At 38.4% G+C, this 26,635-nt stretch overlaps 1 protein-coding gene across 1 annotated transcript in view; it reads left to right on the top strand.

The window, feature by feature from the left end:
- The first annotated feature begins 8,058 nt into the window (after positions 1 to 8,058).
- The window catches only part of LOC133653966 (leucine-rich repeat-containing G-protein coupled receptor 6), a 94,051-nt gene continuing 75,474 nt past the window's right edge, over positions 8,059 to 26,635 (top strand). Inside the window, exon 1 of the mRNA XM_062053845.1 lies at positions 8,059 to 8,646. Within this exon, the coding sequence (XP_061909829.1) occupies positions 8,402 to 8,646 (245 nt within the window). The 5' untranslated portion in view covers positions 8,059 to 8,401. The remainder of the gene's footprint in view (positions 8,647 to 26,635) is intronic.

The following is a 26,635-nucleotide window of genomic DNA, read 5'->3' as shown; positions in this document are numbered from 1 at the left end:
CATTTCAAATTGTTTTTGGAAACGGTGGACGTTGTGTCCTCCGGAACAAAGACAAAAAGAACCATCCGGATTGTTCTAGGCGCAAAGTTGAAAAGCCAGCATCTGTGATAGTACGGGGGTGTAATAGTGCCCAAGGCATGGGTAACTTACACATCTGTGAAGGCACCATTAATGCTGAAAGGTACATACAGGTTTTGGAGCAACATATGTTGCCATCCATGCAACGTTATCATGGACGCCCCTGCTTATTTCAGCAAGACAATGTCAAGCCACGTGTTGCATCAACGTGGCTTCATTGTAAAAGAGTGCGGGTACTAGACTGGCCTGCCTGTAGTCCAGACCTGTCTCCCATTGAAAATGTGTGGTGCAAAATGAGGCCTAAAATACCACAAAGGAGACCCCAGACTGTTGAACAACTTAAGCTGTGCATCAAGCAAGAATGGAAAATAATTCCACCTGAGAAGCTTCAAAAATTGGTCTCCTCAGTTCCCAAACGTTTACTGAGTGTTGTTAAAAGGAAAGGCCATGTAACATAGTGGTAAAAATTCCCCAGTGCCAACTATTTTGCAATGTGTTGCTGCCATTAAATTCTAAGTGAATGATTGTTTGCAAAAAAAAATGTTGTTTCTCAGTTTGAACATTAAATATCTTGTCTTATGAGCGACTTATGTGTGAAATTATTAACACATTACCATAAAATATCAAATAATATTATTTAGCTCATTCACATAAGAGACTAGACGTATAAGAATTCCTCGGATTTAGCGATTAGGAGTGACAGATTGTTTGGTAAACGTATAGCATGTTCTATATGTTATAGTTATTTGAATGACTCTTACCATAATATGTTACGGTAACATACCAGGCACGTTCTCAGTTGGTTATTTATGCTCATATAACGTACACTTATTCAGCCTGTTGTTCACTATTCCTTATTTATTTTAAAATGCCTTTCAAATGTCTATTCTTGGTGTTGGGTTTTAATCAAATAAATGTCCCCCCAAAATGCGACTTATACTCCAGTAAGACTTATATATGTTTTTTTCCTTTTTTATTATGCATTTTTGGCCGGTGTGACTTATACTCCGAAAATACGGTATATTAATTTGAATATATGTTGAAAAGGATTTGCAAATCATTGTTCTCTGGGGTTTTTTCACGAATTACACAACGTGACAACTTCACTGGTTTTGGGTTTTGCACAGTATGAATTGTGGAACAGTGGAAGCCCATACTCAAGTAGTGAAAACAACTCTTTCAGAAAAGTAGAAACATTTGCGCTATTAAAGTACTTCATGTGCAAACTCATATAAAGCATATACATACCCATCAGTTTTGAGAGAGGAGACTTAATGAAAATTATGTAAACTTGGAGAGTGTTCAGATGTGAACAAATCAATCATTAATCATATTTGTTTTAGCCGTCAAGCTCACATCCCAGAATGCAAAAGCACAGGAATGGTTTGTGTCAATGCCAAGGATGATGTATGATGGTTGGACCAGATCAAGGTCGGCACACATACAGACATGTGAAAAAATTAGCACACCCACACAGGTGTCCTTTTTTTTCAACGTGACTATTTCCAACAACTTCACCATTCTAGCAGTGGTGTGCCGTCAGGGCCAGCAAGGCCTTCTCTGCTGGCCTAACATAACCGGAAATAATGATCATATTTAAAGATAAAAGTAATTTTTGATTTACTTTCCCTAAATATCTATAAGTATTCATATTCCCTTCATGTCATATTATGCTCCTTCCAGCGCTGTTGTTTTTAGTCTATAGAGTTGGTATACAATCAGAATTCAGCTAGCTTATGTTGCCATGCTGTACCAAATCTGCCCGAGGCCTTCCGATTCAGCAATGTTGGCGTCTATGCACTGTAAGTGAACGGGCACATACAGTTGATGGACAGTTGCAATAGCCAATCAGATCACGCCTGGTTGTCAGTAAGGCCTTCCAGATGGCCTAAGGCAGATATATAGTGATATGAGCCAGGTAACATAATAACTCCATTACCCAGAATGCCACAGTAGTGACGTGCATGCACAGTAGCCCCGTTTAGGTTGTTTGAATGTGGACATGCCGGCAGCTTGATGTTATTGATGAGCACGCTGTGGAGTAAACTTGAAGAAGTCAGCCAACATGCCTCGTCTGCATCTTTTATGATTAGACAAGTGAAGTGAAGTGAATTATATTTATATAGCGCTTTTCTCTAGTGACTCAAAGCGCTTCACATAGTGAAACCCAATATCTAAGTTACATTTTTAAACCAGTGTGGGTGGCACTGGGAGCAGGTGGGTAAAGTGTCTTGCCCAAGGACACAACGGCAGTGACTAGGATGGCAGAAGCGGGGATCGAACCTGGAACCCTCAAGTTGCTGGCACGGCCACTCTACCAACCGAGCTATACCGCCCCCAAGGCAACACATGTATTTGCAAGGCCAATTTCAAGAAGGATATTTAAAGATAAACTACATCTTCTGAGCCAACAATGTCGGCCAACCCCGGAAGCTAGCTCAGCTGTCGATGAAATGTGAGTTCAGATATTTTATTTCTTAATTTTTTCACGTTTAAAATGTTTTTTTGCAATTTTAGTTTTGACTGTACCACATAACATATGTTTTAATTGCTGATGCGGGTTTATTGATTTTTAAATGCGCCAAAAAATAACCCGTTTTGTACATTGTTGATGAGTTTCAATTCACAGTAGTGGATAAATGTGTTCCTGTATAGTATTTCTCCAGCAATGGTCATGTGGTGACATCAATGATGGTATTTTGAGAGGTAATCATTGAAGTCGGACATCACTGAAAGCCTAGGTGGGAAACGCACGGCCACTGCCTTCTAGACATCATTTTTCTCCAGAATTGCAACATGATTAAGATTAATCGCTATTTCAACGGCTCCAAAAAACTAAATCAACAAGCTCGGTGTGAAAACAAGAACAACAGAAGGGAAGGTGGCCAAAATCAGAGTGAAGAAGACAGTAACACGACTTGGAGGCAGGCAGGAGGGTTTTACAGTATGTGGGTGTGTGTGTGTGTGTGTGCGTGCGTGTGTGTGTGTGTGTGTTTGTGTGTGTGAGCGTGTGTGTGTGTGTGTGTGTGTAAAAGATCACCCCCTAAGGCACAATTAAAGAATGTTTAAAAAGATGACAGAGCTTGCCGCACAGGAAGGGAAAGGTGGAGAGAGTGCAGGGAGTGGGAGAGCTTGCAGGTGGATGAAGTTTGAATGTGTGTGCGTGTGTGTGTGTGTGTGCAAGCCATGGCGAAGGACCGTGTGTGTGCTTGCATGTGTATGCAAAGGCTCTCCTTTGAACTGTCAGTGTATTTGCTCAAAGGGCTTTGCAGGAAAACAGCACACATAAAGCATCACTTGATACCGGCGCACACAAAATATGTTTAATGACAATGGACAGAGGGAGCAAAAACAGACATTCCATTACAAAACGGAAGAAAAGAGAGAGCGAGAGAGTGGGAGAGAGGGAGCATGAGAGAGACTATGTGAAGAACAGCTTTGAAAGAGGTTTTGTGGGGCCATAACAAAGGCCCCTCAGAAAAAACAGTCACATAGGAATGTTAATTAATTAATGAGAAACTATTGAGCGTGTAGAGAATGGTGGAGAAAGAAAGAGAGAAAGATGGAGTGGCAGAGGGACAGGTCAGAGGTAAAGAAGACATGTAAATTGTACACAGTTATTTCAATGTGTAGCTTTGAACTTTTGACAATTACTTGGTTCACTTTGTCCAGTCCTTCTCAAATAGTGGGGCGGGCCCGCCTGGGGAGGGGGTGGGGGGTACGCAATGACAGGGGGTGGGGGGTGGGGGGGTGATTTACGCGTGACCTCGTGGAACATGCTTTTTTTTGCCGTTCCAGAATATGATGAAACGTATGTAGCACTTAGCTTCACTGTAACCACGGTGAGAGATGAGGAAAGACGCGTGTGTTGTTTCCTTTAATGTTACAATGTTATGCAGAGGTATTGTTATAACAACTTTATATATAAATTATACTATTTATAGTCACAGTCACTCAAAATATTTTTTTCTTCCTTGGGGATGGCGGGGGGGCTTGGGCGTAACAGAATATATTTGAGAAGCTCGGACTTAGTCTAAGACCAGTTTGTTTGTAACTTTCTTAGAACTTTGGAGGCCTCAAATGTACTTTCGGTAACACTTTAGTATGGGGAACATATTCTAAGTAACAAAGACTTAATTTAGAGTTATTTGGACACTAGGGGAACATATAAGGGTTAGGGTTAGGGTTACTAATAAGCAATATTTCTGAGGTTATTGAGGGAAGACTCTTAGTTAATGGCTTACTGGTTGTATAATTAGACCATGCAGAATAAGGCATTAATAAGTACTTAATCATGACTAGTTAAGAGCCAATATGTTACTAATTTGGATGTTAATAAGCAACTAATTAATGGTGAATATGTTCCCCATACTAAAGTGTTACCCTACTTTCTTAACATGTGTGTTATGCACATGTTTACCTTTTGCATGGAATCCTCTTTTTATATTAAAAAACAAGTTCAAATGTCTCATTGAAACAGATATGATTGCCACCCTCCTTTTAGCACTTGCAACAAAATATGTTTGCTTCTGAATTGCATGCCTTTTTTTTTCTTACTAATACAAGCCACATTGTTAGTTGATTTTGCAACTTCTCACGTGGGGGTCGCATCTTTATGCGGGATCGTTCCTCCAGATGCAACACGGACACTCCGGACGAAAACGTGAAGGTAGGATATGATTTATTAATCATAAATAATACACCGTACCAAAAAGACAGAAACATACAAAAGAAAAGCGTGCCGAACGCACGGGAAGCTAGGCAAAAACTTACTTAGCACAGGAATACTAGAAGCTAAGGAACCGCTTAGCACAGGAATCGAGAACATGAATAAACCAACGTAACAATTGCATACCGCAAACAAGGAAGCCAGACCGAGTGTGGCGAGCAACGTGAATACATAGATCTCTGATTAGTGCTCAACAGCAGGTGAACATGCCGAACACTAATCAGAGGCAGGTGAAACCAATGGTGACCAAAACAAACCCCCGAAGTGCACAAAACAACTAAGGAAGTCCAAAACTAACAGAACACAACTAAAAAAAAGCACTTGTGCAGCAGTGACGTTCGATCAGGGGAGGCATAGTTGAAAAATAAAAGAACAAATAACATCATATAAATATCAATATTTGTTCTTTGAACTGTTTTATGAATGAATTTTCTCTGTGATTCCAAGTAAAAATGGCTGAGTTTGCACATTTCTTGATCAAATACAGAAAGCTGAGTTGTAGCTGATTCAAGTATTTCCTCTAAGCTTTGCGCAAGCAGCTTGTCCTTCTTAGTGCACTGCCCGAGCGCTGAGCGCACTTGGCCGTCTACAGGGTGGAAACCTAAGATGAGGCTGCCGGGGGGCTTCGCTCTTTGCTTAGTGCGGAAGTGACCATACTCTCTTTGCGCAGGGCACTGAGAGTTTGGTGCTGAGGACCAATGTTCCCTCTAATTTTTCATGTGTGTGAGCAAATGCAAAAACTCCCTGAGCATTCAGTGGAGCCCATGAGAGCAACATCAGACGTGCACACTGTGGCTACACCAGCAGCACACCTGTCCCATACCTGACTAAATAACAAGTTCAATCTCCATCCATCCATCCATTTTCTACCGCTTGTCCCTTTCGGGGTCGCTGGAGCCTATCTCAGCTGCATTCGGGCGGAAGGCGGGGTACACCCTGGACAAGTCCCCACCTCATCGCAGGGCCAACACAGATAGACAGACAACATTCTCTTATTATTATAATCAAATGACAGAAGTAATTTCCATATTGTTTGTCTGGGTGGAGGTCGTGCTTTGGAAATAATTTGTACCCCTTTCAAACATTGCATTTAGTTCCCATTAAAACATTCACATGTTGCACAATGAGATGTAAGCAGGGGATCATGTGTACATTCCTGCAACTTCCTGTTTGTAAAAAATATATTTTTATTAGTATTTATTTAATATACTAGCAGCATTTCATGATTAATATTTATAAATTAAGATTCCTAATAAATGACACTAGAATAAGCACACATTTAATTGGTAAATCATAGTGTAACGACCTGGAATGACACTTTATGTGTGGTGTTGGAGTTGTCCGACTTTTTGTGTGGCTGTAAACGCATCACTGGCTAAGTGCCATATGTACATGTGTTGGCGCAAGTGAGAAAGAGCGAGCGGCTGCTGTTGATCTAACAAAGTTGCTTTTGGTCTGGTTTGTACTGCAGAAAATGACCACTTTTGCTAGATATCATTTTTTTTACTAATGTTTTGGTGATGTGTTTATGGCTGACAATAAGAGTTTTGCTCAGTAAAGTGATGGATGGAATTCATGTCCTCAAAGCGACTCGACAGACGTTACAATATTTGAACAATGATGACGAACATTGTTTTCTCTGTCGTGTCCGTGTGTCGAAAATTGTTATGCGCTTATTTTTTTATTTGATTTTGTGCGTGGCATTGATTTTCCGTGCGCAGAGGATGCTTGAGCAGTGCCCAATTGCACAGGCGCGCACCTTAGAGGGAACGTTGCTGAGGACATGTGGCCATTTCTGTCAGCATTTGCAGAAATATTTACACCAGGGCCAGTTAGCTGACGGCCTATGGGCCAAATCCTGTCACGGAATGGCACGAATCGAGCTGCTGTGTCAAAAAGAGCTACCCAACGCTACAGAGTATGTGCACGCATGCGTATTAACGCTAAAGTTTTCCTCGAAACAAATTAAAACAAATTACCACATGTGCACTTTTTCACTCAAGCTATAAGTAAGTCATTATTTTAAATTATATTTATTTCATTGTGTTTTCTGACCAGTAAGCATATGAACACTTGCAGAATGAGTATGTTTGAATTGTATATAAAAGGACAGTAAGCAAATCATGTAGACAACTACAGCGTGAGGAGGCTCACATTTTTTTTACTAGATTTTTTGCAGAAAGCCCTTAAAAACAGCAGAACGCTTCTGTAACTCTGACAAAATAAATACACCAAAATCAAATGTCTACTGTAGAGGACCCTGGCTATCTGGACTATGCAAAATAGGACTAATTAGAAGTCCAGCTCCCCGGTCCTTAGCTTTATGAAAATGTGGCCCCCAAATCAATTTAGTCCAATATACCTGACTTTGTACAGCTGTGTAATGTTTTTATTGTAAGTATGACATCATCATTCTTGATAATCGTACAATAAAATACAAACATCAAATAGGGAGGGCTACAATTATTATTGTTTCTTTTTCTTGTTATCGTAATGAGCAACTTGTAATAACATTGATTAAAGCGACAGTTTTAACAATTGCAATGCCTCATAAGGTATGAGTCTCACCGATTGTCATTGCTGTGCAGGTGGATGACCAGTGAAGATTTGCAGCTTAGGACGAAACAAAAAAAACATTTTGCAAAATACAAGATAAACAATGATTATTAAGCCTGTGGTTTATAGGCTAAAGCTACTTTAACAACACTAGCAAGATTTCTGTGTGTGTTTTCATGCACACTTTTATGTGCGCTGACTTTCTGTGAGTCCCAACAATCCAGCAGCAGTAACCTAAGAAGCTGTGACTTACGAGACACCGCATTCTGATCTTAGTAGTGACGGAAGGGTGCTGAAGTGTCAGAATTTCAATTTCCTCCAAAGAGTCACACTCAGAACCTTTTCATCTAAGTGTTACACAACAGCCAAAACACACTCCGCTGACTCAATTTCTCATGTTCCAGACTTTTCTTCTCCCTTTTCAGCAGTAAATGTTCTCTCACTTCATTCATAAGGTCCTCTCTTTTTCCCACACCAAACTGTATTGCTCCCTGCCCCCTTCCAATGTCCTTTACCCTTTGAACAATCATTCTCTCCACATTGAGATTCTAACCAAAATTCAACAGGGCAAACGCAAGGGGGAAGAGAGGGGAGAGTTTAGGAATTATGGGCCCCTCCCACCTTCTAGAGATGCTCCAGCCCATCCCTAAATTATGGACCAATGGGAGGACCTCATTTGCCAGTCGTGCGCTACTTCTACAATAGGTAAGGAGAGGGAGGCAGAAGGAGAGAGATATATGTACACAACGGCGGAAAAGGAAGACAGAGTGCATTTGTTTTGGGGACTTAATGATGAGAAAGTACAGGGCAGAGTAAAAAGAGATACAAAAGGAAATTAAGTGGGATAGACAGGCAGAGGAAGAGAGAGATGAGAAGAGGTTGTGGCAGCAGCAAGTGTAGACACCCTCCTGAGGACACAGGTATGCCAGAGCTCTAATAAACACAACTGAGGACACAGCCCATTCTTCCATCATTTGCCACAACTAACATCAAACAGGTCAGAAGAAAGTGACCTTTCAGTAGTCAGCACAGGTGAGGATGCAAACAGGTGGACGGTCCGACATGCTGTATGTGCTTATGCTTCTCTGCGTGGCTGACGGAATTATGGCGTCCACCCCTGGAGTCTGGACTTATGGCCGGATGCAGGACAGGCAGGGAGGAGCAGCCGCGCTGTGCCCCACGCCGTGCCAGTGTGATCAAGACGGGATCTTGGTCATGGTGGACTGCTCAGAGCTGGGACTGTCGTCTGTGCCAATCGACATTAGCCCTTTCACCACTTATCTGTGAGTAACATTAGCTGGGAAATAATGTACTGGTTCCTTAATTCTTTTTCCTCCCTTTAGCTTTTATTGTCACGACCCATTATTGGCTGATTTCTCAACCTCACTCTTCATCCCCATAAAAGTCTTTATTATTTAATTCAACAACACATTCATTTTTGAGTGTGTTGTTGAAAATGTAAGTTTTGTTGAGATCCCTGCTGTTGTTGAGTAGGCAACAGCTGGTTGCATGTGTGGCCAGGGACAGCAACACCATTGGTTTTGAGATGATACATGTGGAATACCAAGAGAAGGCATGTGTGAAAGCGTGTGTGTTGACCAACTAGGAAAACATAATGGAGTACTTCAGTGTCAAGTTGCTGACAACCAACTTGGGACCCATAGGGAAAGTGTGTGGTACCCTGTTTGTAGAAAGTACATACTATATCCTCCTGAGAACCAGTGTTCTCTGCAGTAGAGGTGTGTGTTTTATGCTCTGACAAAATAAATAGAGCACAAGCTAATACCCACTGCAGAGAATCCTAGAAAGATACTGAAATTCAACAATTACTATGTATTCAATTCAGATTGTAAACACCGTTGGCTAAACATGCTCAGAGTTTAACTACAATGTTTTCGTTCATGATACATGATTTTGTTTGAATGCCTGACATAATACGAAAGGATTGAATTAAAATTAGCAAGGTGCATGGAAATGTTGAGAAACTTTCCAAAAGTTAATATTGAGTGCATGTTTAAAAGGTTGCTCGAAGGACATGAGACTTAAAGTAAATATCATTTAACATGGCTATTAACATTATTTGTCAAGTCTTTCCTTTAATGAGTTTCAAGTATTTTACCACTTCGCTGCTAGCCAAGAGTGTTTAACAGCCATGAGAGCATACAGAATGTGAAAGACTTTCTTACAAAGATGCCAGAACCTTTTCTACACAAGCCTCTAAGGACAGATTAGAGGCACGTCACGATAACTGATATCAAGATGATTGAAGTGAAATCCAGGCAACAGTGATGGAGCAGTTTCTCACATGAAGATCTGCAAGTATTGCTAGGGTGGGGGGAGATGGAATTCAGAAAGATTAAGAACAGATCAAAAGTTTATGTCATAGAAAAAAAACAGGGATACAAAGGATAACTCTACATGAATGATGCCTGAGTCCACATCTGTGATGGGAGCATCCAATTTCCAGATTGTTTTGTGTTCATTGGGGATTTGGGGTCAAACTCAGGAATAACTCTATGAGAACATCTGGACCTGCGCCCAACAATGAGCACACCAAGCCAGCACACACACCAGCAATGATGAAATTGCGATGAATTTGAGAGCAGCAAAGACCTGAGACTCCTTCTGTGCACTACTCTTTACTTTATGACTGTAACCGCTCACACACACACACACACATCATTCACTACAAACAGGAGAGTAATTGTTCATTTCCCCTCATTACCTAACACTGGAACTAGACCAATTAGTTAGTTTGAGAGGTGATTTAGAATAAGATAAATAAACTCTGCGACCGACCGCACACGCCCACATACTGCAGGAGGTGCACAGTAAATGTAGAAGATGTTGACGTGGGACAATAAATAAAGAAGCCTCACACGGGATTCACACACTGTGGTTTTGGTAATAAACTTAACACACAAGCAAACTCTCCACCTTAACTCAAGACAGAAGACAGAAAAGTGAAGTTTCGGGTTTCTCCCTGACCTATGAAAGATTACAACAGCGGCGAGTGAGCTCAGTCCCCACCTAGCTCTAATAGTCTGTGGAGGTGTACAGGTCACAGGGATTTGCTTGGGAACAGTCCACATTTTAAACCTGATCCACATGAGCTTTTGAAACTGTATGACATCACCTTGCCGTGTCATCAGAGAGCCCTTCAAAGAGTGCACAACTATATGCTAGAGGCCAATCAAGCTACAAATTGCTCATCCTATTTTCTGGTGTTTATCTGCACACTTGGCCGAGTCTTTGGTAAACAGGTAGATGCACGATGTGAGTGTACTCAGTTCAATCATATCATGCAGGTTGAGTAGGGAGAGGAATTTGAATAAAGCGGGATTTTTGTAGAAAGATTTTTCCAGGGGCAATCCATAAAAGGAGCTGTCATGTGAGATGTGCTGAAAGACTGTCTCTTTGATTTTAGATTTAGAGACAAAAGCCTCAGGGTGTGAGTCTACCTGCTTGTGCTCTAATGTGGGTTAGCACACTGCGTAAAGATGCCTGCTTTATGCATAGGTGGAAAGCAAGGGAATAAGACATGGTGTAGAGGGGATTCAAGTCACAAATCAAATGGACTTTTCATAGAGTGAGACTTGTAAGCAGTCTGCTACCACAATTGAGCAGTGATTAGGTGATTCTTTTTGGTAGTGGTGAACGTCAAACGAAAACTGCGGCCAGTACAGTGCCAGACAGAGGAAAACGGTGGTGTGTGTGTGTGTGTGTGTGTGTGTGTGTGTGTGTGTGTGTGTGTGTGTGTGTGTGTGTGTGTGTGTGTGTGTGTGTGTGTGTGCATATGCGCATGCACAATTGAAGACCACCCAGCTTGCCGAGGAAATTTTTTTTTCCAGGCAGTTGAAATGAAGCAGGAATATAAAATGAACAGGAAGAAGACTAAAAGGGAAAACCAGCCCACCAGAGAGGTGAAAATTGGAATATGACTTTACTATGAGACATAATAACTGCAAAGTTACCAAAGACTCACAAAGAACACACACGTGCTCAGACACAGAAACAACATCCTTCCTCTGCGTTGTGTGGCAGTAAATGAAACTGTCGTGTGCGTGTCATTTAGCGATTATCTTGATGGAATGATTCCTATCATGAGTGACCGGGGTCACAATGTAAACATCATGCCTCAGACGGACGAATGATGAGACAGAGAGAGGAATAAATGGGGGGCCAGACTGACTGGTAAACCAAGAGAATAGAAGAAACCGACTAAAAAGAAGAAAGAGGTTGTATGAGAGTATTTTTTTGAGAGTGTGTTTTTGTGTAACTGTCAACGGTGGGCTCTCTGGCAGCTATCAACCCCAGCATCAGTGTCCCTGGCTCTTTGTATAGTATCCTCCTTTTTTATACACAATACTCCCTTGCTCTCTCTTACAATCCTTTCCTTTCCAAGAAAGACAAAGTGTTGGGAACAGGTGCGATCAAGTCTCAGATCAATGTTGTTAAAAGAGCATGAATATTGGCTTCGGACAGAGTTGTATGAACAAAGTCAAAAGGTGGTAACGTGTTCCAATTGATGGAAGGTCACACTGACATAATGTCAACTCACGACAAGCTGTGGTGAGAAATGAAAGAATGAGGCACTCTGATTATGAAAAAAGACCAACAGAATGATGGATGTCTCTACAAAGAAGAGGAAGCAATGCTAGCTTCCGTTGTTATTGCTTTTGTTTCCTCCTTCCTGTAAAGTAAAAGCATTTGCCTGAGGTGTTAAGTTCTCAACTCTCCCCAAAATATCCCCTGGAGGCCCCAACAAAGATCACAGAAAGTCACTTCCGCCGGATAGAAAACTGATATTTGGAACAAAGGGATTTGTAGATACAGAAGTTTGTGTTTTCCTAACAACAACCTGGGAAGCTTTTAAATATCTCTCAGGGACAGACGGCAGGCAGACACACTGTGTGGGCAACAATGGACACAATGACACAACTTTCCCAGGTTGTAGCAACAGAATGAACAGAGACCCCCAGTGTTTTCTGTGTTGATCATGGAGCCTTAGATCTCAGTTGTTTTATGGACTTTTAAATGCTTTCATTTTACCTGCCATTGAAGTTTTCTCAAATACATAAATAGGGAGAATTAACAGCTAAATCCATTGATCTTTTGAATATTAAAGGGATCATACTATGATTTTTGTTTTTGTTTTACATTTTAAACACTTTCTTGTAATCTACTTAACAAGTAACAGTGTGCTTTGATCAACATTTTGCAAAGATTATGTCCAATAGACCAGTGGTCCCCAACCACCGGGCTACAGCCCGGTACCAGTCCGTGGACCGATTGGTACCGGGCTGCACAAGAAAAAAAAAAAAGTTTTTATTTTTTTAATTAAATCAACATAAAAAAACACAATATATACATTATATATCAATATAGATCGATACAGTCTGCAGGGATACAGTTCGTAAGCACACATGATTGTATTTCTTTATGACAACAAAAATATAAAAAAATACAGAGGTACGAAAGAATGCAGAAAAATGGAGGGGAAGAAAGAGAAGCAACCTATATTAACCTTGTAGATTGTTATAGTAACAATAGGTTAAGCTTTGTCAGAGTGCCATGTGTTACCCAGTTTACCCTAGGGCAGGGGTCACCAACGCGGTGCCCCCGGGCACCAGGTCGCCCGTAAGGACCAGATGAGTCGCCCGCGGGCCTGCTCTAAAGAAAAATAATAATAATAATTTAAAAAAAAAATAAATATATTTTTTTTTTTTAAATTAAATCTACACAGAAAAAACACAAGATACACTTTCAATCAGTGCATCAACCCAAACAAACCAAAACCCCCCATCCCCCCCCACCCCCCTCCCCCACCCCATGCACACTCATCCACACCCACTCACACAAAAGGGCTATTTCTTTCTGCTACCAATATTCTGGTTCCCACAACATAGACAACACATCTGCAAGGGACACAGTCCCTGAAGCACACATGATTGTATAGGCTGCTGGTCCACTAACATTTTCATGAATTACTATTTTTTATGTAATTATTTTTATATTGTTTTACTTTCTTTTTTTATCCGAGAAAATGTTTTTTATTTATTTATCTTATTTTATTTTATTTTTAAAAAAGGGCCTTATCTTCAACAGACCAGGCTGTCAATGAAATTAGATTTGTTTAAAGGGTTTTTAAAACCAGGCCCAGTCCAGATAATGTCCAAGTCGGACTCAGCAACACACACCTTCATTCATGTACACAGAAAAAAATTAGGGAACACAACAGATTGCATATAATTTATAAACAAAATTACATTTTCAAAATAAGCATTTATGTACAGTCCAGATTATGTCCAGGTCACTCAAATTAGGGAACACAACAACAGATATCATATAATCTATAAACATAATTATACTTTCAAAATAAGCCTTTGAGGACTTCTCATCTTTTTTTTAATGTTTTTTGGCATCATTATCGTTTTCAACCATGTAACTTTCTAAAGTTAGAAAATACTGAATAAATGTTTTAAAGAAAGTAATACTAAGTGAATATCTGTTTTTGGCCTTAAAAATAAACATTTTACCGAGTACTATAATTAAATTGACTAAATCATGATTGTCAATGAACTCTCCTAAAATAACAGAAACCACATTAAGCTTCATAAACAAACCAATCCTTAAACACATTTTTTCAACTTCCACCCAAAACAAAGACACAATATGACAATACCAAAACAAATGCAGGGTGGATTCAGGCTCCTGACAACAAAATCGGCAATCATCTGACTCTGTCATATTCCATAATTTTAACATTTTCCCTGTGGGTAAGAAGTTATAAATAATTTTAATTTGAAAATAACGATTTTGCACATCAATAGTAGTTTTATAGATTAGTTTGAATATGGCATCCCATGGCAACGGGCAGTCAAAAAAGTCCTCCCATTTTCCATATGTGTTGTATGGGGCAGCCTTCAAATATTTCTTTATTAAATAGAAATTATATATGTTTCTATTATTTTAGTTCCTTTTTGCCAACTAGAATTTTTTATTAGAGGTTTACAAACTAATAATTTAGTAGTTCCATAATTAATTATTTGTTTCCATCTTTTCCCAATTACTCCAGTTAGTTGATAAAATGAAAAGCTTGAGCAAGCATCACCATACATAGTTCTAAATTCATCATACTTCATAATTTTACCATTCTCATTGATAATATCATTGACAAAAATGATTCCTCTTTCAAACATATTTTTCCAAAAGAAAGGCTTTCCATCTATTACAATATTAGAGTTCATCCATATTATCTGCTGCAAAATATCGTCTCTTTTTTCTGGCACATAAAATTGAAAACACCACTATTAGTGGATTGTTTCCTTTATGAACCCCGCCATGTTTCCCAGCAAACTCTCTACATAAGAAAAATGGGAGGGGATCACTTGTAAAAAAAGGATACAATTTATTTTGATACAGTATATGTTTTTTGTCCAACAGGACATTTGTGTACCACTCAATGTTTAAATACATCTTTGGAACAATTGATGCTTTTAAAGACAGACACATAGCTTCAAGGTTGAGAAGTTTCAGGCCCCCATATTCATACTCTGTGTACAAAACCTTTCTTTTAATATTTTCTGGTTTGCCGTTCCAGACAAAATCGAAGACCCTCCGCTCATAAATCTTAAAAACGTTTTGTGATGGAGCTGGTAATGACAAAAACAAATAAATAAATTGAGGAATAATTAACGAGTTGGCAATAGACATTTTACCATACAAGGTTCGGGATTTCCCTGTCCATAATTGCATAATTTTGTCCAGCTTTCTTAGTCGATTATCATAATTTACTGAGCCTAGATCTTCCAGATTTTCTGGGACAACAACACCAAGTATGTTAACTGGTCCATCTGTCCACAAAACAGGCACTTTGCATTCCATTCGAAAGGACGTTCCCTTTAGATTTCCGATCCTTAACATTTTACATTGATCATAATTAAGCTTAAGGCCAGATTGCTGTGAAAATATGTCCAAAAGATTAAGAAGTTTCCGCGAACAATGAGGAAAAATCTTATCTTTGTGAATCAGCCTTTTCTGACATGAACTTCATCAAGAACAAACACAGAACACGCCTCACTGATGCACATCTGCAAGAATCACTCAGAGTTGCAGTGTCAAGTTACACACCAGAGTACAACACACTAGTTAACAGCATGCAATGCCAGGCTTCCCACTAACTGACAAAGAAACAGATAACAGATTTGGTGTCCAGTTCAAAGTGTGACATGATTTAAAAATTTGAGAGTTTACTTTTGTATTTTACATGAGTTATTATTTGTACAAACATGGTGCAAAGTAATTCATGATTTGTTAAAAAAATGTTAGTGGCCAGCTAGTTAAAATGGGATATTGTGATTTCACAAGACTGTCTTAGAAATGATCATTTGAAAATGTTCAGTTTGAAAAATGTGCACTTAGAGAAAATATAAAAATAAAGTGTTGCATATTGATATTTATCTGTTTCTATATATATTTATTGTGAGAAATCATTAAGATGATCAGTGTTTCCACAAAGATAAATATCATTAATTATTAATAATAACAGAGTTAAAGGTAAATTGAGCAAATTGGCTATTTCTGGCAATGTATTTAAGTGTGTATCAAACTGGTAGCCCTTTGCATTAATCAGTACCCAAGAAGTAGCTCTTGGTTTCAAAAAGGTTGGTGACCCCTGCCCTAGGGCAACAACGTTAATATATGTTTGATGAAACGTGATTATGTGCATGAGTGTATGTATGCATATGTACTTGGACGCTGTAAGTCTTTGCTGTCGTCCAGCATTCTGTTTTTGTTTACTTTGCAGCCAGTTCAGTTTTAGTTTCGTTCCCTAAGCTTCAATGCCTTTTCTTAACGGCACTTAGCGGCACTCGCCTTTTGTTTATTTTTGGTTTAAGTGTTAGATACCTTTTTACCTACACGCTGACTCCCACATACTGTGATCACGACAAACCATGTTCCCGACATCTACAAAGCAATTAGCTACCTGCTGCCACCTACTGATATGGAAGAGATTACATGGTTACTCTGCCGAGCTCTAGACAGCACACACACTCACCAACGGCAGATTTGCGGATTATAATTACTGGTTTGCAAAAAATATTTTTAACCCAATTAGGTGACATTACATAATCTCCCACAGCACACCAGACTGTATCTCACGGCACACTAGTGTGCTGCGGCACAGTGGTTGAAAAACACTTCTATAGACCATCTTCAAGCTACTTTCTGACTGTCTCTTCAGAATGCACTGTTTTGTGGGGGGTCTTTTTACGTGCCAAAGTCCTTCTCCAGGCCAAGCTCCCTATCGAGTCTAGTGACAGATATAAAATAGAACTATAAGCTACTTTGTATTAGAAATGGCAATAGTGAAGGAAGCCTGTGCATGTACGAGCCAGTCTGCCCAAAAAAAAAGATAGAGAAAAATAAGGAACTTATTGACTACAACTACATAAAAATGGCGGACTCGTGCAAATCTCAACCATATATTGAGATATACGCTGTCGTAACTAAGGCAAAATACATTACTAAAGTCTCAAATACCAAAGGGTTCGTTTGGAGCAAGTTTGAAAGACAGCAATATTGTTTTATAAGTATCTCCGCCATGCCTCCATGGTTCAAATTTTCGGGACTTATGGGGATCCCAAATACACAAAAACAGGTGCCAACAGTTAAGTTAGTTTTGCATAATATGACCCCTTTAACATAGTTTGAAATACTGTAATCCATACATCCACCTCCAACTTGACAAGTTTTTTGTACCACAAAACTACAAAATGGAAATACATTATTATATCAGACAGCAACAATATGTTATATGCTAGAAATCAGTCAGTTTATATTTGCTTTAAAGAAGAAGAAAGAAAAAAAATAAATATATATATATATATTAAATATATATATATATATATATATTACTGTATATATATATATATATATATATATATATATATATATATATATATATATATATATATATATATATATATATATATATATATATATATATATATATATATATATATACCGTATTTTCCGCACCATAAGGTGCCCTGTGTTATTAGCCGCACGTTTAATGAACGGAATATTTCAAAACTTTGTTTACCTATTAGCCGCCCCGTGCTATTAGCCGCACCTACGCTACGCTAAAGGGAATGTCAACAAAACAGTCAGATAGGTCAGTCAAACTTTAATAATATATTACAAACCAGCGTTCTAACAACTCTGTTCACTCCCAAAATGTAATGTAAAAATGTGCAATCACAAAAATAGTAACACTCAAAATAGTGCAGAGCAATAGCAACATCAATAACTCAACGTTGCTCATACGTTAGTGTCACACGACACACAAAACAAACATTTAAAGCTCACTTTCTGAAGTTATTACTCATCCACAAATCCCTCGAATTATTCTTCTTCGGTGTGCTTCACTTGTTTTTTGACACCATCGATGATGTGGACGCGCATGCAGTCGTAGATCAACAGGAACGGCGCTGCGTGAAAAAAGTCACCCGGTGTCTTCGCGTAAACGTCTATCAACCACTCGCTCATCTTTTCTTCATCCATCCATCCCTTCGAGGTAGCTTTTATGATGACGCCGGCTGGAAAGTTCTCTTTTGGCAAGGTCTTCCTTTTGAATATCACCCTGGGTGGAAGTTTCTGGCCGTTAGCATGGCAAGCTAGAACCACAGTAGGACGACTTCTCATTCCCTGTGGTGCGAATATTCACCGTACGTGTTCCCGTTGTATACACAGTGCGGTTCACATGAATATCAAAAGTCAGTGGAACCTTGTACGCGTGTCTCTTAGTAGGAGACATTTTGTTGTCTTTACAGAAATACACAAATGAAATGAAACGTAATATCCGCGTGCTTCTTCTTCTACGGGGGCGGGTGCTCACCTTGGCGGTTGCTTACCGTAGAGGAAGAAGCGCTTCCTCTTTTACGGGGAAAAAAGATGGCGGCTGTTTACCGTAGTTGCGAGACCTAAACTTTATGAAAATAAATATGAATATTAATCCATATATAAGGCGCACCGGGTTATTAGCCGCACTGTCTGCTTTTGAGAAAAATTGTGGTTTTTAGGTGCGGCTTATGGTGCGGAAAATACGGTATATATATATATATACACATTATTTAGTTGGTATACACTACCGTTCAGAAGTTTGGGGTCACCCAAACAATTTCGTGGAATAGCCTTCATTTCTAGAACAAGAATAGACTGTCGAGTTTCAGATGAAAGTTCTCTTTTTCTGGCCATTTTGAGCGTTTAATTGACCCCACAAATGTGATGCTCCAGAAACTCAATCTGCTCAAAGGAAGGTCAGTTCTGTAGCTTCTGTAACGAGCTAAACTGTTTTCAGATGTGTGAACATGATTGCACAAGGGTTTTCTAATCATCAATTAGCCTTCAGAGCCAATGAGCAAACACATTGTACCATTAGAACACTGAAGTGACAGTTGCTGGAAATGGGCCTCTATACACCTACCGGTATGTAGATATTGCACCAAAAACCAGACATTTGCAGCTAGAATAGTCATTGACCACATTAGCAATGTATAGAGTGTATTTCTTTAAAGTTAAGACTAGTTTAAAGTTATCTTCATTGAAAAGTACAGTGCTTTTCCTTCAAAAATAAGGACATTTCAATGTGACCCCAAACTTTTGAACGGTAGTGTAGGTGGATGCAGGGATAACAGTATTTCAACAGTGCTGATCTCTTTCTTTGTCCAAACTACGTTTACTTTGTAGAACGCTGGTTGGCGACATTTAGGACATCTTACATCACTTGGTCTTCACAAATGTTAATGTCTGACGTGCTGTTGGTGTCCTTTCAAAAAGCCATTGTTTAATTTATCCGTGATGAACGCAGATAAACTGCCGCCAGCATAGTTTGTTGTCTCCTGTTTACAATCCATGTAGCATTCATGGTAGCGACACCATCCTCATGTTCATGTTTTGCTTCAAGATGCTATTTTAAACTTGATGTGCACAGACGATAAAATGTGTCGCTATATATATATATATATATATATATATATATATATATATATATATATATATATATATATGTATATATGTATATATATATATATATATATATATATATATATATATATATATATATATATATATATATGTATATATATATATATATATATATATATATATATATATATGTATATATGTATATATATATATATATATATATATATATATATATATATATATATATATATATATATATATGTATATATATATATATATATATATATATATATATATATATATATATATATATATGTATATATATATACATATACATATATATATATATATATATATATATATATATATATATATATATATATATACATATATATATATATATATATATATATATATATATATATACATATATTTATATATATATATATATATATATATATATATATATATATATATATATATATATATATATATATATATATATATATATACATACATATATACATATCTAACATATACATACTGTATATATATATATATATATATATATCTTTGATCATTTTTATTGATAATATTAAAATGTACTAACTAGATTAGCTTGTGGCTACATATCTAAGAACTTTACTATAAGCAAAAAAGAACATCATGTATGTAAATCTATTGAATTATAATTGCATTGCAGGGTTTCCCGGGTCTCGACTGACCAAGATACCTGTAGTGGGAAGGGATATTAACATATATTTATTATCGTGTTGCCATATTTTCAATTGTTGCTGTTTATAGTACAATGCACTATGTTGAGATTGTTGTCAACTGTCTAGAGACTTCTAATTTATAATTAAAAACAACTAGCCACAAACCTAGTATATTTTTCTGGTGTTAGGGTTAGGGTTACACCCCATTCAATTACATTAAGGGGAAACCCTGCATTGATTTGGTTTATGGCAGAGATTTTTTTTATAAACTAAAAATGCAATTGTACAGCCCAGGCCTTATATCCCAATAGTAAAGTATACTTAAAAAAAATCCTGAATCCAGTTAGTAAATGGGATCATCCTCTAAATCTAATAAATTGTTCCATATCCCATTTCAGACCTTTCCTAAAAGTTCAATCAAATCCATCCATAACGTTTTGTCTGTCTGTCGCTTCCATATAGGCTGCAAGAGAGTTCACTCGGTCTCAGTACTTGGGCAGTGGGACGAAACAGTGTGAACCCTCTTGTCAGTCATCCACTCTTTTAGTCACTGTGGGTATAGAGTATAGAGTACATGTAGAATATATTTATATTATTTATATATTATATATATAATATATTATATTATTTATTATTCTTCTTGTCTATTGTGAGCGAACTGCGGTGCTGAATTTCCCCCAGGGATCAATAAAGTATTTTATATTCTATTCTATTCTATTCTATTCTATTCTATTCTATAGGCGGGGCCGCTAGCATACACACACAACGAGGCCTTGTAACATAAAGATAACATTGTATAAATTATCCAGATCACCCCCAAAATATAATCATTTGTTCTTTGTCCAATTTCGGACATTTCCTGAAAGTTTCATTAAAATCTGCCCCTATTTTTTTTAGCTATGTTGCTAACAAACAAACTATCTAACGCTGGCAAATACATAATTTCCTGTCAGAGGTAATTACAGTAAAATGCATGGATAATATGAAGGAAATGTTCGTACTCAGAGTTTCTAATACAAGACAACTTTTAAAATATCACAGTGCCTGTGTTTTCAGTACTGCTGTAGAGTGAACTAAATGATATTATCGGATCGTCATCATTTTATGGACTTTTGTCCGGCCAGTGGTAGTGGTATTGGAGGTGTACCCACTGAGTGATTACTTGTATGTTTAGTGGCAAAGAGTGCGTGACGCAGAGACATGGAGGCTTGGAATGTGCTCCCTGTTACGTGAGGTTGATGTGGGGTTCCTCTAACAGAGAATTCAGGGAGCCTACATGGCCCAAATTCCAATGTGCCCCTTGGCAAGCCTGGCAATCCGTGGGAATGTTTGCGCGTGTGAGTGCTTTCATGAATCCGTATAGTTTTCACTTTTTCACCACAGAGATGGCATTGTCCTCTGTAGCCACGCAACAGCAAATGTCCCTATGTCCTCAGCTGTATACATGCATAAACCGTCTTCCTAGTGGCACCTGTAAACAGTGCAACTGTCAATTGGAACACCATAGGGCAGGGGTCCCCAAGCTTTTTTCCACCAGGGACCGGTTTAATGTATGCATTATTTTCACGGACCGGCTTTCCACGTGTGGCAGATAAAAATAGAGACAAAAAAATGAGAATGAAAAATCAACTCACCATAACGCTAAAGTAGTGGGAGCCCTGGGCGGTTTTCTTTGCGAAGAGATGGTCCCCGGCACGTTGATGGCATATATTATATATTAGTGTTTCTTAACCTTCTTAACTATAGGGCCAGGGCCCAATGTTGGGCCATTAGCGCCCTCTAGAGTGTAATATACCGTATATTACCAAATAAACGCCCTTGTGCAAATAACCGCCCATGTCCTAATAGCCGCCCGGGGTCTGACCCCATTTTGTGAATTAACCGCCTCTTCCTAATAACCGCCCATGTCCAAATAGCCGTCCATGGGCTGTTATTGGCATCATTTAGATTAAAATCATATTGATTTCCTTAAACCCAATTTATAAGCTAAAAGGAAAAGCAAAGGTGCAGTATTTCTGGTAATTACGGTAACAGCAGACGTTACATGGGGATTCTGGGTAATCAACATATTGCAACGGGTCACCACATATAGCGTAACACACACTCAATGACAACAACAAACCCACGAGGAAAAGTTTCAACATGGCAAGCAACAGTAGCAGTGAGTTGAATGAACAGGATACCGGTACACCACAACTGATGGACGGAAATACTTTAAGGGGGAAGAAGAACAGAAAGTTTGATTTAAAGTTCAAGCTAGCGGTTGTGAAGTATGCGGAGCAGAATTCTGGTTTGGCAGAGGCCAGGCAGTTTAATGTTGACCCAAAACGTGTACGAGAATGGAAACAAAAAAAGGGAGGACTACTATTTCAGTCGGCAATCGATGGAAAACGAGCTCGCTTATCTGGTGGAGGTAGGAAGAAAGTGAGCGACGAGCTTGATGCTAATTTGTGTCAGTGGATACATCACGTATGCTGCTTTATTTAAAACTTGGAGTACTGTAGCCTTTATTTGATTTAAGTGACAGTGATGTAGCGGCTGGCTACGGGGTGTTAGCCAATGGCTTTGGCTGGGGGGCGGGACTTCCGGGGAAGTTAGGGAAGTGACATTGTTGATAGGAAGTGTTGGTTCGAGTTTTGCCGGGAAAGAGGAGAGACGCACATTGGAGCTGTTGTGTGGTTACATTGCATCTTGTATAATAAAGACAAGACGAACGAAGAAGTCTATGAGCCTACATTCCTGGGATTGTTACAGTATTATTGTTCTGTTTTGATGGTGGGTTTTATACTTGAGTACTTGGTACCATCATTTTATTTTTCCCTGTAGGCTGCTTTATTTAAAAAGTTTATTTATTTTTAGTATTGGTATTCTATTTGACAATTCTTGCACTACTGCCATGTTGAGGCCTTGTTGATCTCTTGTCTTTTGATAGCCTACCTCATGTTGATCTCTCGTTTTTTTGTTTATATGTTGACAATAGCTTTTACATTTAAAGTTTTTTGTACGGAAAAAAAATACTGGACAGTAACCATTGTAACCAAATAATGGCCTGGTGCAGGCTGGTGCAAAAATAAATAAAAGCCTTGTGCAAATAACCGCCCATGTCCTAATAGCCGCCCGGGGTCTGACCCCATTTTGTGAAATAAACGCCCGGGCTACTATTTGGTAATATACGGTATGTTTTTTTTCAGCTGTGGTCTGCTTTTACACTTTTGTATCACTTGTGGCAGTAATGACAATATAAAACTAAAAGAAGAAGTCTGGCGCTAAAGTCATAGAGACATTTCCTAAGCGCAAAAATTATGACTAAAGTTGTAAAGTTGTATTTTCATTTGCACTTTAATTTTATTGACAGTTTAGTTAAGAAAAATATGTATTATTAATTCAGTTTATTTGTTTTAGCACAACATAATACATATTGTATGTAAATGTATTGTTTATTTGGTTAGTACTTCTTTTTCTAATCAGCCTGACCTAAGCCCAAAGTTTATTTGTTAAATTAATAATAATCTTTGTGATTAACACATGCTTTTATATCATTTATTTTATTGAATATGATCAAAATCAAGAGTAGGATTACTAATTCCGTGTCAATATTGGAGTGGTCCCCGGGTCCCTCTGTAGTGGAAAAGTTGGGTCCTGAGGTCAAACAGGTTAAGAACCCCTGCTATATACAATAATCCTGCAGACCCTTTGGCTACAATCTGGCACATTAACATTTTATATGTTCATTAATGTGCAGTAATGTACTATAACAAATGGAAACTTCCTATTAGGAGTTCTAATATACATCTATAAACAAAATTATTTAGTGGGAAAGGCCAAAGTTAATTTGGAAAAAATACAGTAGTTTATAAATTATTTAATGTTTCTGTGCGGCCCTGTAGCAAATGCGTCACGGACCGATACCGGTCCCCGGACCGGTGGTTGGGGACCACTGCCATAGGGTATTTGGGTTGGATAACATATTCAATCTACTTTAAAAACATCTCTTCAATACCAAACATTATATCCTAGAAGACAAAGATGGCAAACTAACCACAATCTCTAAGTTGTTTAGCTTCCTCAAGCAGAAATAACATTGTTTTGAACCTCCACTAATGGGAGACAAGACTTATGGAATAGGACTCAAACAAACCACACCAACCACACACATTAAGTGGTGGTATGGTATGCTCTTTATTGTCATTGCACAAGTACAAGGAAATTTAATTTTAATGGCAAACCACTCTGAAGGTTGTGTGTTATTTTGCCTGTCATGAAGAAGACACTAATGCTTTGAAAGGTGATTGAATTACAGCAGATCTGAACTTGACACATCTGAGTCTAAGAAACATTTAACACATACAAACTGTGGGTGTTGCACAAAAATGCACGGACATTCGGATGGAATCTAAAATCTAAAAAGCAGGAAAAGTGGTCAGCTGGCAGAAATAAGTCTTGGGGTAGTGCACTCCACAGGTGTGTTTTCCATCGGCCAGGAATTGTGGCACAGTGACGAGATTTACTCTCAACTCCATTGCATGTCAGAGAAAGAGGGGAAAAAAATCTGTGCTTTTTACATGATTGGCAGGTAGCCAAACTAAATCTCTTTAAACTGACAGCAGCCACATGTCTTCATTGGTATGGGGTTGGATTTCCTCAAGTGCTGCTAAACGTTCAGTTCTACATGTTATCTGCTGGGCACTGAAATATATGCAGCAGATGAACTGATGCTAGATCTGTGAGTGCAACATTAAAAGGAGGAGGGAGCCAGAAGCCGATTTCCAACTAGATCCGTTGTCCTTCTGTTTCTGCCATTCACCCAAATGAAATCACTGTAGAACTCTACACCAATACCCATGAACCATGGTCTCTGGGAATCTATGTCAAGTGTGCAGGAAAAAACACCTCAATGACAAAAACCCCTTCAGGACATTTGGATACAGAGTAAAAATGAAATCCCTTCGTTTTGGGAATAGATTGTTAGAGGGAAAGTTTATGACTTATTTTCTTTATTTGGTTTGAATTTGGTTTGCAAAAAACAGACACATATAAAGACAAGGGATAAGCAATATGGCTTATATTGGCTTTATATATATATTGCAGCCTCCTGTGATAACAGTATACATCACAATATATTATTTGGTTTATAAATAGTAATAGAACCAATTTAAAATGGGTTGCAAAGGCAACTAATTTAGTTGCTGACATATGCGATAACATTTGAAGCCATGTTATTTCTCAAAACTATTATTCTACTTGCTAATTTACTGTTAAAATCTGGTTACTTTTTGCTATACAATGGTTCTAGCTACACTTCTTTTAAAATGAAACACTCTCTTATTTTTCTTTTGTTTAATACTTTATATAATTTGGGGTACAATTTGGGTATCAATCCAATACCTATAGCTACAGGGGCAGTATTGGATATACACATGCTGATACTGATACTTTAAATTTTCAAGATCATTGAATGATTCAATTTTGGATGACAATTATTATCAGACAAAAATCGCAGGATGTTGGTGTAACAATATGCTTTTTTAAAATTAATATTTCCTACTATCGGCTGCAATTTAAAGGGGAGATGCACTTTTTTAGGAATTTTGACCATCATTCACAATTCCTATGTAAAGCAAGAAGAGGTTTTGCAACAGCATCCTCTACGGCATCACTTCCAAAACCCTCAATAAACTGCAATATGTCCAGAACTCCGCTGCCCGCCTGCTCACCGGAACCCGCTCCAGAGAGCACATCACACCTGTCCTTCATGACCTCCACTGGCTGCCTGTCAAATACAGAATCCCCTTTAAAATACTCCTCACCACCTACAAGGCACTCCATAACCTGGCTCCACCCTACCTCTCTGACCTCCTCCAGCCACACGTCCCGTCCCGTTCCCTCAGGTCTAGTGATGCTGGCCTCCTGGAGGTCCCCAAGACCAGGCGCCGAACCTGGGGCGACAGGGCCTTCTCCGTGGCTGCCCCCTCTCTCTGGAACGCTCTCCTCAGGCACATCAGAGATGCCCCCTCCCTCCCTACCTTCAAAACCACCCTAAAAACTCACCTCTTCACATTAGCCTTTCCAAACTGACCCTGCCCTAGGTGTTTCTTTATCATTTTTTTCTTTTTTCTTTTCTTAGTTTCTTTTCCTAATAAAGTTGTTTTAATCCCCCCCCACACACGTGTAAAGCGACTTTGGGTATTTAGAAAAGCGCTATATAAATCCCAGGTATTATTATTACTTTTTTTTTAATGCATTTTAAATTGTAAATAAACTTTAGCAAAAGTCAGCTAACAATGGAGTCAAAGGGTGTCACTCTATTGCGCCTATATAGCGCTTTAAAAAAACACCTCCAACGTTTTCATACACGCTGTAACTATATACTGTATGTAATGTAGTAACAGACACATTCATAATAACATGAATTTTTTACGTATTTCAGTCTTTTTAAAGGGGAACTGCACTTTTTTGGCAATTTTGCCTACCGTTCACAATCAACGGATGGAATTTTAAAAAAATGCTTTCTAAATATTACATTAGAGTTTTATATACATGATGTAAGCATATATGTAATGTAGTA

Source organism: Entelurus aequoreus, linkage group LG07 (genome assembly GCF_033978785.1).
Source record: "Entelurus aequoreus isolate RoL-2023_Sb linkage group LG07, RoL_Eaeq_v1.1, whole genome shotgun sequence".
NCBI lineage: Eukaryota > Metazoa > Chordata > Actinopteri > Syngnathiformes > Syngnathidae > Entelurus > Entelurus aequoreus.
This window is presented reverse-complemented; position numbering and strand designations above follow the sequence as displayed.